General features: G+C 42.9%; 1 protein-coding gene across 1 annotated transcript in view; it reads left to right on the forward strand.

The window, feature by feature from the left end:
- The window catches only part of MYO15A (myosin XVA), a 126693-nt gene that overhangs the window by 42114 nt on the left and 71357 nt on the right, over positions 1-13222 (forward strand). The window contains exons 19-24 of the mRNA XM_078592867.1: positions 227-372; positions 2553-2598; positions 3645-3769; positions 5601-5724; positions 6819-6994; positions 7344-7428. Coding sequence (XP_078448993.1) covers positions 227-372; positions 2553-2598; positions 3645-3769; positions 5601-5724; positions 6819-6994; positions 7344-7428 — 702 coding nt within the window. The remainder of the gene's footprint in view (positions 1-226; positions 373-2552; positions 2599-3644; positions 3770-5600; positions 5725-6818; positions 6995-7343; positions 7429-13222) is intronic.

Raw genomic sequence — 13222 nt, forward strand, 5'->3', positions numbered from 1 at the left:
TGCAGCCGCCTTGATTTGCACCATGGCCTCCTACTCCAAGCCATTCCACATAGTGTCAAAGCGCCCATAAACATGGTACAAGTGCCATGGTAATGTCACTGACAGTAATAAATGATGATTGCTCTTTCATATACTTGTACATGCATACGAGTGTTGTGGTACAATTAGCATCTGCTGCACGTCTCTCCCATGCTCTGCTGTGTATCTTGGCCTGTGTCCCGAACAGCTCATGTCCGATCAGTTCCGGCAGCACCAGTCAGTGGCACAGGGCCGCATGGGCAAGAACTGCAGCCTGGGCCGCAGATACCAGGCCCCAACGGTGGCCGCCAAGTTCCAGCAGTCGCTCATGGAGCTCATAGAGAAGATGGAAAAGTACGACCCTCAATCAATGCTGACCCCTGACACTACCGCAGACTAGTATTGCCACCTGCTTTGGTATTCACAGGATTATCCTCTATTTGAGGTAGTCGTTCCAAGAAATATAGGTCTTCGCAGGACGTAAAAAATGCCAGGGTTTTTATGAGTTGCATATTAAAGGACATCTCACAGCAATACATTTACTTGTATTTCTCCCCTCTTTCACGATTGTGAGATATTTTTCTTCCCATTATGTATGGAGTTTTTTTTATTTTAGAGGTGGCAACCCTATGACTGTTTAACACGTCCCTAATAGAGGTTATTTGGGTTAGATCGTGTAATTTTTTAAAAAGATTTTGAAACAAAAGCAATAGCTTCAAGCACACTAAAACCCTCTGCTTAGTTTAGATATGTGGATGACACATTGGTGGTCTGGCCACACGGCAAAGATACACTTAACGAATTTATAAATCACCTCAACTCGCAAAACCCATCCATCCAGTTCACCATGGAAGTGGAAGCTGACAGAACTCTACCATTTTTGGATATTCTGCTCAGACGGGGTCGAAATGGTAAAATAATACACAGCAGTTTACCAAAAGAAAACGTACACTGACGCCTATCTGAATGCAAAGTCACACCATCACCCCGCACAAGACGCTCATTCATCTGGATAAAGTGTCAGATGGTGACAGTCTGAGAAGTGAAATGAAACATGTTAAAGAAGCGCTGCAATAGAATGGTTACAATGATGCACAAATCAACAGGGCATTGAATGCCACAACCAAATCAAATAACACGAGTATTGAAACTGCCCAAGTACTTAAAGCTAATAAAATACCGTACATTACAGGAGTATTTGATAAACTATCCAGATGTTTGGAAAAACAAAACATCCGAGTCAGATTTAACATGGTACATAAAATACACAAATTAATATCTGGTACTAAAGATGCATTACTGAAGCTATCAACCGAAGGTGTGTACTGGACTAATTGCACTTGTGGTAAATGTTATGTTGGGCAAACAGGACGAATGATCAGCACGAGACTAAAAGAACACCAAATAAATATTAAATATTCCCAAATACAACTTTTAAGCAGTCGCAGAACACGCGTGCCAACAAGGACACTCAATTTATTTTGATAATGTTGAAGTTCTGTGCAAAACTAGTTACTACTGGCCAAGGCTAATTAGATAATCTATTGAAATTGAAAGAAACAAAAATCATTTTCACCATTTGGATAGCTTCCGATTTAGTGCTGCATGGAAGCGAATCATCAAATAATACTGAAAGAACCAAAGAGTATAAATAATACATAAAACATTGTTTAAATGCGTTTCTATACAGGCCACCATACTTAAATACGGATTACCGTTGGTAGGGCTATTTTAGTACTCACAATGGATAGAAGGAACAAGATCAATGGGCTCGCATAATGCATATGTATCATGTACGTTGACTCATTAACCCCCCCCCCCTCACTTTGCGCAAGGAGAGCGCAGAAGCGTGGTCACCACATCTGCGCCTCTATATGAGGAACGAAACGGGTGGACTGCTCCACAAATCTGCCTGTTGTCTGATGAAGCTAGTTGTAATTACTAGCAAAATGTTATACTCAGATTGTAAATGTTGTGGCTTGGCTCTCCAACACACCGGTGTGCTGTACTAGTGACGAATTGGCATGTTCTGTTTACGTGACAACCCTTACTAGTTGGCTGTTTCAGGTGGTGGCGGGTTTAACGACACATTTATATATTTATGCGTTCTAACCAAAACAAACTATTATGTACCCTATGACTAATACCCATGACCGTTTTTTTATCATTGGGCAGTACTTACGGTGTATGTCAACATTTGTGTTATTTTCAACATTTAAATTAAATACATTTTTGTTAATATCAACATTTTCTGTATGGTTACAAGGTTTGTTGTCCTGTATTGTTAATTTCAGTTTAATGTTCTAATACTAATTAGTCGCAGAATGTGCAAGTTCAGCTGTCGTAAGACACGGTGCCGTAACATATCCACAGTTTGTATTTGTACCTTATATATTAGTTTGCACTTAAGTGGACTCTACAGGCCTTGTGAAGTTAGTTTTGTAAAATCAGGTCATGGCTTATACTTAGTAAAAAAAAACAGGTTAATTATACGGAATTGACAAAATAAAAAATAATTGTGTTTTTGCCCACAGGTGCAACCCATTTTTTGTGCGTTGTATAAAGCCAAACCATAGAAAGGTAAGATACCACTTGAGATGTCTTGTTAGTGGTGAGACTTGAACCGTGAATTTTGGTGGTGCTCCCATTATGAACTGCATGGGCCACCCGCTCCTTGATAAGAGGAGCGGTGGCACAGTGGTTCACACACTCTGCTATGAGCTTGGAGGTATGCAGTCAACAATGCTTGACTCAGGGAGGAGGACGCCCCTGCCATGCATAGTCCCAACAAGGCAACTCCTATGACTAATTGGGAATGGGACGCAAGCGTAGGATTGATCACCCTGTCGCTGGCCGCCTTTGGGGAGGGTGTATAGTATGAAAGGCCGAAACACCCTAGGAACCAAAGGTTCACTACTGACGATGCGCTCCCCAAATTTCACCAGGCTCACTCTTCATGAACTCTTGGAAGTGCTTGCACAAAGGATAGTAACATCTCATCCTGTGTTCTTTGGAATCAACCATGGCTAGCATAAGTGGCAAATGGAAATTGAACCAGTCAAGGATCCCCCACCATTCCACCAGCTGGTATGGACTAGCATGGTGAATTATGATTAAACAACCCTAATGACTGAAACTTTCATCGGCAATCCTTTATCCAGCAGTGTATTGTTCATGGGCTGTGAAATAAAATGTAATTGATGAATCACCACATAACATCACATTTTTTTCCACCACATATTTGAACCTTACATATCAACCTTTCATAACCCGCAATCCTTCTCCAATGAATGTGCATCTCTTTTCCCTGTCCTTACAACCACACCTCTTCTTAATACCAGTCAACTCCATCTCTTTTTAGATTTGAAGTTTTCGTGACTGCAAGGATCCATACTCTTTGGTTCTTTCGGTAAAGTCACGTAGGTGAAAATAATTTAGGTGTTTTAACTTTTTAATTTGTTATTTTATTATATTATTATTTTCACCTACGTGACTTTACCGAAAGAACTCCATCTCTCTTTGTCACACTCACTTTTCTCCTCTGGTTGCCCGCCTTCCTCCCCCCACCCCCCGCATTCACCCTTGGGTGATCCACCTCTCTTCCTGCATGCCTCTCCACTGCCCAGGAGCCCGGGCTGTTTGACGCCGAGGTGGTCGGGGCTCAGCTGCTGTACCTGGGCATCCTGGAGACCATTCGCATCCGCAAGGAGGGCTACCCGGTCAGGGTGGCGTTCCACACCTTCACCGCCCGGTGCCTTCTCTTGCCCACACGCTCGACAACCGCTCCACAGATTACTTGTCGGTCCTTTCAAATGTCTTGCCGGCTGTGTTGTACTCAACAATTTTCGGTGGAAAGTTTAAATTCTTGTTTTTTTGTAGAGACTTGATTAACCGGTGCAGTTGACCAAATATGGATGAAGTCCCTACCTACAATCGCATCCCATATTGCCGCACCCTCCCTACCTTTCTCTCTCCACTGCAGTCAAACTCTTCCCAATGAGACATCACAACTTCTTCTCTGGCGCCCACATTGCCTAAACTCTTGGCTGCCTCTACAGATAATTTGCTCCCCGTGTTCAAGTCGAGACTTAAGCATGTCTTTATTTCCTTCACGTATGACTGGTTTTATATCTCGATTTAAAGGTTTCGTGACTGCAGCAGGGATTCATCTTCTTGGTTCTTTCGGTAAAGTCACGTAGAAGGGAAATAATAAAATAATAAAAATAAAACAATTAAATACAATTCTCACGACGTTTCAGCCACAACGCAAGCAGCCGTCCTCAGGTGAAGAACAGGTCTGTCGGAAAGACAGCATCTTCACCTGAGGACGGCTGCTTGTGTTGTGGCCGAAACGTCGTGAGAATTGTATTTTATTATGTTTTATTTTTATTATTTTATTATTTCCCTTCTACGTGACTTTACCAAAAGAACCGAGAAGATGGTTTTATATCTATCCTCTGTTTTGTTGTCATGGTTACTGCATTGTAGTTTTGTTCTTTTCTTCTGCCCTCCCTCCTGTCAATACCTTTGCACAGTTTTGAGAATCTATTGTGTTTCTATTCTAAATAAACCTTAAAGGTGTTATCGTGTAACTGGAACTGTGAAAAATGCCCATGCACAGTAGGTGACTGGATCCAGAGATAACTGACAATGTTGTGAAACTGTTACCGCTCATCGAATGCACCTTTGATTAGCACGGTTTGGTACATACTGGATAGTGCGAACGAAGTTCAGCATACGTACATCTCCCTACTCTAACCACCTGATCTGCATACTCCTTGATACCCCTATAAGCACGTCATTAAATCTTCCCAATTTTATATGTACTCTATATCAATTTTGCTGACGTTTCATTCACCAAAATAGTTAATTTTCTTGCTAGGGTCTCTCCCCAATTTGTGTAATTAATCAAGAGCTGACTACTTAAGTCAACATTAACGACTATTTCAGTAAACGTTAACACGATTGAAATCCCACTTGTTATTAGCATGAACACGTAAAGCAAAGCAGCGACTTTCTCTGGATCACACAATACAATAAAAAATGACATTAGCGTAACTTCATCCTGTATTTCCAAAAAAAAAATGTTTTAATCCTTTCCAGACACATATTGTCAAGCAGAATTTGTTTGAGCGACCAAACTCTAGCTCGGTTTTAACGTACTGGGTCGCATCAGCAGGCTTCTTAAACAAATGCTGCTGTGATACCATACGTTATTACCAAGAGCACTCGATATAAACGATGGGAGTCGTGTGCATGTTTCAGCCTGTGAGGCAAGTAGGCGAAGCATTAGACTGTTCACACGCTTTAACCTGAATGCCACCCCAGCACTTGATGCAGTAATTTTAGCTGTGACGGTCCCACCTGATGACGGAGACTTGTGTTGCCTCCGAAACGTCGTGATTTATTATTTTATTTTATTTCCATTATTACTTTTTATAACTTTTATTTTTATTTTTTACCTACGTGACTTTACCGAAAAAAACCTAAGAGTATGCCACCCCAGCAGCAATAACCATGCCCAGTGCGCTCCTCTGACAGGGTTCTCACCGTGGTGTGTGCGCGCGCTTGGCGTTGGGCAGGTACAAGATGCTGGTGGGCAGGAAGGAGGCTGTCGTGTCCGGCCGGGAGGGCTGTGTCACCATCCTCAGCAAAATCAGCATCAAGAAGCACATGGATGAGCCCTACCAAATAGGCATCAACCGGGTGCGTGGAGAGGAACGCATCTCTTGTACCTCATTGCGTGAAAGGGAAACCACCGTGGCCACTCGTTTAATTCTCACATCTGTCCATCATTCTTGCATAGATGCTTAACAAAAGTGTCTCTTGAAATGTGGACATGAAATATTCTGTGGCATGGTTCACAATAACTGTTCATTGTGTCCTATGCCATGGCCTACATGGGCCACATTGAACATTGCTCATATTTTTTAGTTCAGAGGTATATTTTTCTTGTTGTGAAAGGGAGATGCAACCCAAAAACAATTCGATAATATTTGATTTTGTTACGAAATCAACATTGATCCGTTAGTGTTAGTTAGTTTTGAAACTGTGGCTGAGTGTTTGAGTATGGGGGTTGTGTTGAGGAAGAGTGATTGAAGATGTTTTGGCTTATTGTTGAGGCTGCACAGATGCCTCACTGTGCAATTGTATGGTGCAGTAATAGTATGTATAGAGTTGGGGGTGTGTGTTCTTCTTAGTTCCTGCTTAGATGAGTTTTGTCTACAGGAGTTTTTGGAACAACACTTTGTTAATGTAGAGCATTTATGACAGTCGTACCCCAGTGGGCACAATGAGGACTCCCCAGAACATACTGCTTTCTCATACGAACTTCTTATGAACAAAGCGTGAAAACTCACGTCAGATAGCCTGGGACAGATATCCTGTGTACCTATGTACATGGGAACAGCTGGTGTAATAGTCAGCTCGCTGGACTTGCAACCCAGAGGCCACCATGTCGATCTCCCAGCACAGCAGTGGAAACAATGGACAGTATTTTAAATCCCCCATATCTGTACACTTAGCAGAATACAGTAAATGGGTGCACCACAGTCGATCGGCGGGTCGTGTGTGGTGCGGTAAAGTGTGGGTATTCCCTCCCCAGTTCCATGACATCTAAACCGAATGGAAGAGTAGTTCAAGAGGGCCTCTCTCGAGCTCCCTGAAGCGGAGGCCCTTCCGTTAGTAGTCGCGCGAGGAAGAAATTTCCGGGCTGCACCGTTTCCTTTTATTTTCTGAGTGCCGGCCTTGGACTGCGTGCGCGCGTGCGCGTGTGCGCGTGTGCGTGTGGGTGCACGCAGGTCTTCCTCAAAGAGAAGCTGCACCAGGCACTGGAGAGCAGGCGCGAACGCGTGCTGCACTGGGCGGCGGTCACCATGCAGCGCTACGTGCGTGGCTTTGTGGCGCGCAGGCGTTACCACCGCATGAGGTCCAAGGTGATCCTCCTGCAGGCGCACATCCGCGGCTACCAGGCCAGGTGAGGTGCAGCAAACGTCGCAGCTATTGTTTCAATCCGGATTAAGGTGCATTGTCTTCCTGAAATTTTAATAAAAGTTGGTGGTGGGTTTCATAATCTGTGGGGTGTGTGTGCGCGTGCCCTAATTTGTTTAATTTTATTGAGAAAATAGCAGTATCTTTCTACATGGCAGTATCTTTCTCACCATTTCTCTCTCCATGTCTCTGTCTATCTCGATCCCTGGTTATTGTTATTCTTCTCCCGTCCGAACAGAACCCCACTTAAGTGTTGAGACAGTTCTGAGGGTTACATTTGTGTATGTATGCACGGTATCCCCTGCGGTCAATAAGCCATTTTCCCTTACTGCCAGGTACCGCTACAAGATGATCCGCGAGGGCTTCATCCGCCTACGAGCCACGGTTCTCATGTTCCTTTGCCGGAGACGTTACCTGAAGGTCAGGAAGCAATCGTGTGAATGTGTGCACACACTTCACGGTGAGAGCACTCCGCTGCTGGGTTCTCTGTGGATTAACCTCCACCACGTTGTGCGCTCCGAGTTGTGCGCCTTTCAGCATAACCGAGTAAAAAAATTAACACTTTCCTGCTTGCAACTGCTGCTCCGAACTCCAAACCATGTACCACGTGACTTCGCACTGCCCCCAATATAATAATGGAGGCAGCATGTCTGAAATTTACCAACTCTCTGACTAAGCAATTGAATGACTATATCGCTTAGGTGTGAATCTCTAATAGTTGATCTTCATTGGTTCTACGAATAAGACGCATGACAGAGTATAATGCCACACAAAATGGCCGTGCGAAAATGCAAAGTTATCTTTTGGTGATGTGTGGTGATGACAAGGAAAACACTGTATAGTAATAACATTTATAGCCCTTTGAGATGAGTGTCTTTTGAGTCAGGACTATTGTTTGTCATGTTGACAGCTGGATTTTAGCAACACAATGACAAATATAATCTTCAGATTACACAATGTGACCTGCAAGCATTGTAGAATTAACCAGGCAGAGCAGGTTGTGATGGATGAGATATGATGTGAGAGGACGTGTTACTGAGACGGCCATTGAAGTGGCATCTGAGGTCAGAGACCAGGCCAAAGCCCTGAAGCTGTGCAAAGGGCGTCGACTGTGCACCAGTTAAGGGATTTTTAAGAAGGAAAGAAGCAGAGGCCAGGTATGGTGGTATTGGCATCGACCGTGATGACCTCTAGAATATTGTGTCAAGTTACCTAACTTAAGAATAGCATCTCTTTGCCAGAACAATGCATTTTTTTATGAATACAAAGATCCCCGACATAGCCTCATAGGTTTTGGGAACAATTGTTGTTCGCGAGCACCTGTCAAGGCCCAAACGCACACAAAGGAGGTTAACTTATAACCATGCTGGCCTCCTAATCTCCACAGGGTTTTGGTTTACATATTACACTCTGTATTTACTTTAGGCTAAGGGTAGCCCAGGCTCGCTTCCGACTTCTCATATGTGCCCACCTTTCCCCACAGCCTTCCAGAGGCATCGCTCAAAGAGACCCGTCATTAATAAATGTATGCGCTATGAAGAAGGGCTGTGGCATGAAACATCGGCAATCGTATTATTTATTTATGTTAAGGACACAATGTTATTATATGTATTTTGAACGTCTTTCGCACCGTACGTAGGCAACCGTAATGTGTAGAGTTTATTCATTTATTCTTTGTGCTTGCGCACAACTACTAATAATAACGGTGATACCAATGCAGTATGGCACGTAATAGTGTAATGTGTGAATCTATCATTTTAGTCACCTATTGGTGGTGGGCAACAGTGAATATTTCATGTACTGTAGTTGCTTTATATAGCACTGACAATGCATAATGCTTGAGGAATCCACACACAAGACCCTGACAATGACTGTGATGTCATGGCATAACATTGCTGGCAGATGGGTTTCCATTCATGTGAAATTTAATTTGGACAGCCGTGTATAGTGCGGTAAACACACAATGTAATTCTCATCGATTTAAATAATTTTGACTGCACAACGGTGAAATACTGTATTTATACCTTAACTAAAAACGGAACATTTTGTAAACATGATTAACAATCTAGCAAGTAACGTCTGTTTTTGACCTTTAAACACGTTGACTTTGTCAGTTAATATATTCTACCAGAAGTTTTTTGGTCCTCACATCCCAATGTTACTCAGCTAAGTATACTTAAAGACACACTGCAGGGTCTTAATCAAGCCGTCTCCTTATGCATTTTTAATGGAGATCCGATAACTTACAACAGTATTGGGTGGCGGTCGCACCATCCCAAAGGGTCATCGCATGACATCTCAGGCTATCCGCAGCATTGGAGTCCGATTCATTTTTAGAGCGGGGAAACGGCCTCTCATTGAATTTGACATTCGCTCATAATTTGCATGAATTCAATTCGTACGTGCATCATGCGAAGCAAGCATGGTCAGTGTAAGTATCGATGTAATCGATTAACGATCATTACACATCTACTATTTACCCAGTGGTTCACGACGCGAAAAAAAATATTTTCGATAAGATTAATATAAATTCCTGCTTGAACACATTCCTCTTGTTTGGATAGCCATATTACCCATGTCGCGATATTGCATTTTTTTTAAGCACAGGCCTAAAGGCCCAACACGTCAAGCAGCCAGCAACCGACAGCACGATTAGAGTTGTAAGAGCTAAGAGTAAGCACGTTTATTGTATTGAGCAAGGTTATAAGAGCTTGGGAAAGTAGACAATGGGAGGAAGTGTGTGTGTTGATGCTACTCACTTCTGTAACATACTTAAATCGTGTCTAAATATAAATAATTCAGTTATCAAAATGAAAGTTAACACATTCTTGCAGAGGGAGCTGGTAGGAACGTTTGGTTGCTCGGTCAATGGCCAGGGTCAAAGGCGGCGTGGTGTATTCCGCAAATATGCCCGACTGTGAGGGCGGGCACAAGCAGGCGTGAGTAGGTTAAACGTTGAGTTTTATAAGGGCACCACGGGGTGACCAGCCCCTCCCCACCCAGCCCCTCCCCACCCTCCCCACCCAGCCCCTCCCCACCCTCCCCTCCCCACCCAGCCCCTCCCCACCCTCCCCACCCAGCCCCTCCCCACCCTCCCCACCCAGCCCCTCCCCACCCTCCCCACCCAGCCCCTCCCCACCCATCCCCACCCTCCCCACCCAGCCCCTCCCCACCCTCCCCTCCCCGCCCAGCCCCTCCCTCCCCACCCAGCCCCTCCCTGCACGACGGACACAATAATCCCCTGTGGGCTGGTGTAACCAGGAGGTGCCTACCTGTATAAATGCATACTATAGACAGGGATGCCACTACGGTGTTATGGTTAGGACACCAAACTTGCAATTCAGATATTTCTGGTTCAACCTCCCGGCAACGGCAGTTGAAACAGTGGCTGAAGTTATATCTCTCTGCCTCTGGCCACCCAGCAGTATAAATGGCTTCATCACAGTTGATACCTCGAGTGGAGGCCCTTCCACCAGCATTGGCTTGAGCAAGTAATTTCACGGGCCTACCTCTACGTTAGATATGCACGTTAAAATATGTTTACAGCAATATTTCTGTAAAGCTGCATGTTGTGCAGTCTTGGGTCATTGAGACGATTTCTTGGCCTCGAGGCTGGCTTGAGGACATTTCCCCAGGTCTCATGTTGGTGTTCATTCGGACGCTGTCTTTCCGACAGCCCTGTTCTTCACCTGAGGACGGCTGCTTGCGTTGTGGCCGAAACGTCGTGAGAATTTTATTTTATTATGTTTTATTTCTATTATTTTATTATTTCCCTTCTACGTGACTTTACCGAAAGAACCAAGAAGATGAATCCCTGCAGTCACGAAAGCTTTAAATCGAAACTCCATCTTCACTTTGTACAGCTGTTTGCATTTTCTATATGTGATGGTATTGTTACTGAGAGAACATCTCAGGACAAATGTTAAGTATGTTTTTTTTCCTTTTGACAATGTTCGAGGATATAATTTCCTCTTATAACAAAATGTTGTTTGGACAATTTTATACAGTTGGGTGACTTGACCACAATTGATTGTTGGGCATTTGTACCCACACCTCAAGTGGAAACATTAACTTTGTGAATGTGTTGTTACAGTGTTATTTTACATGCACCCTAGGGCACAATTGACATTTCAATGCGTGCATTCTTAAGGCCACAAGTATCATGGTTAAGTTCTAGGTTTCATTGTAAGCTGCGTTACTTCATGCAGACATCTTTATTTACGTTTCGGTTTACTTGGTTTGAAGAGAGAGCTCTTTGGAAGAGAAACAGCATACTCATGACTCTGAGGTGATGAGTTCATTTCAGTAAAGGTCATCTGGGCCCATTGTGCCTTCCTCGGCATGTAAAGTGTGGAATGTTGAAGTGAAATGGCCAAAATTGGTTGCATTTTAAATCTTGCACAACATGTCATGTTATAGCAATTTCTTTGCTTCTGTTTTGGAATAAAGTCACATATAACTGGGCCAATAAACTTAACCAGGGCCCATGTATGTGTATAATTAAGTATAAACTGGGAGGCCTTTCCTACGCTATCCTCTCATCTGAGTGACGGCCTAGAAAGTCTAGGCAAGAAAAGGCATCTGGCCGGCCTACGAATAAAATAACCACGTGTTTTATATAAGTAATTATGGTTAAAATCATACAATAATAATTAAGTAAGCTGAGTGTGTTACTTTTATAAACAATGTTTAATCCAGTTTCATAATACCCACTATTCCATTGGCGCATTCAAGCAGTACTGAGGCTGTGCCAGGCAAGGCTGTCGTGTGTAAGGAGGTGCAGGTTGTTTTCCATTGCAGAAGTTGAGCTGTGCCACAATATTTGTGGGCCAACTTTTTTTTATCTTTAAAATAATTGATCCTAGCCCTACAAAAGTTTGCATCTTGAGGCTTTTGAGGGTATTGAATTTAAATATTACATCAGATATTTGATAACTCATTTTTATAGCTTCGTTTTCAAAGAGTATGACACAAAAACAGTCAATGCCCACTACCAAATACAAGTATAGTTAAACGAATTATCATTATTGTCTCTTTATCAATCCACTGCTAGATGAAGGCCTACCTAGTCTGTGAGGGCTAGATTTGAAGTTTTCGTGACTACAGGGATCCATACTCTTTGGTTCCTTCGGTAAAGTCACGTAGGTATAAAATAAAATAAATTAAATCACGACGTTTCGGGTGCAACACAAGCGTCCGTCATCAGGTGGGACAACCACAGCAAGAAACAATTGCTGAAGTGGGTAAAAGGGCTGCTGTAACAAGACAGTGTCAGATCTGAAACACGGCAGAACCAATATCTCCGCCAGACCTGATTACGGATGCTTGTGTTGCGCCTGAAACGTCGTGATTTAATTTATTTTATTTTATACCTACGTGACTTTACCGAACGAACCAAAGAGTCTGTGAGGGCTGTTTGATCATACAACACCATGCTGATCAGTGCAGTACTATTTATTAAAATAAATGTTTCCTTTAAACAGTAACTTCTGGAAAGAGAAGATACTGTACACCATAGCATATTTGTCTCTTGTCGCTCTGTTTAAAAATATCTCATTCTTTATGGCAAGCCTCAGATGAATGAGAAGGGCACCGATTGTATTACATTTTAAAATGCAAATGTTCATCTAGCTGTTGCAGTCTCTCTCTCTCAGTTAGTTCCATGTGACACAGCGTTCACACTCTTAATTTTGGAGCTTTCGTGACTGCAGGAATTACTCTTTGGTTCTTTCGGTAAAGATAAAAGAATACATTAAATAATAGCATACGACGTTTCGATTGCAACACAAGCAATCATCATCAGGTATAAATGAAATAGCAACAAAAATCTAACCAGAAAACTATAGACAGACATATAAGCAGACAGATATCACCAAGATACATAGAGAGAGAGCAACACATAGGCACACAGTCGTCCTACCCATTGACATGCTAATTTTTTCTCTAACCCCCTCCCTCTCTCCGCCTCCGCCCCCTCTCTCTATTTAAGGCCTCGTGACAGAGACGTTCTCTCTCTCTGTGCCTATGTGTTGCTCTCTCTCTATGTATCTTGGTGATATCTGTCTGCTTATATATATGTCTGTCTATAGTTTTCTGGTTAGATTTGTGTTGCTATTTCATTTATACCTGATGATGATTGCTTGTGTTGCAATCGAAACGTCGTATGCTAGTATTTAATTTATTATTTTATCTTTATACGTGACTTTACCGAAAG

Source organism: Lampetra planeri, chromosome 1 (assembly GCF_965212315.1).
Source record: "Lampetra planeri chromosome 1, kcLamPlan1.2.h2, whole genome shotgun sequence".
Taxonomy (NCBI): Eukaryota; Metazoa; Chordata; class Hyperoartia; order Petromyzontiformes; family Petromyzontidae; genus Lampetra; species Lampetra planeri.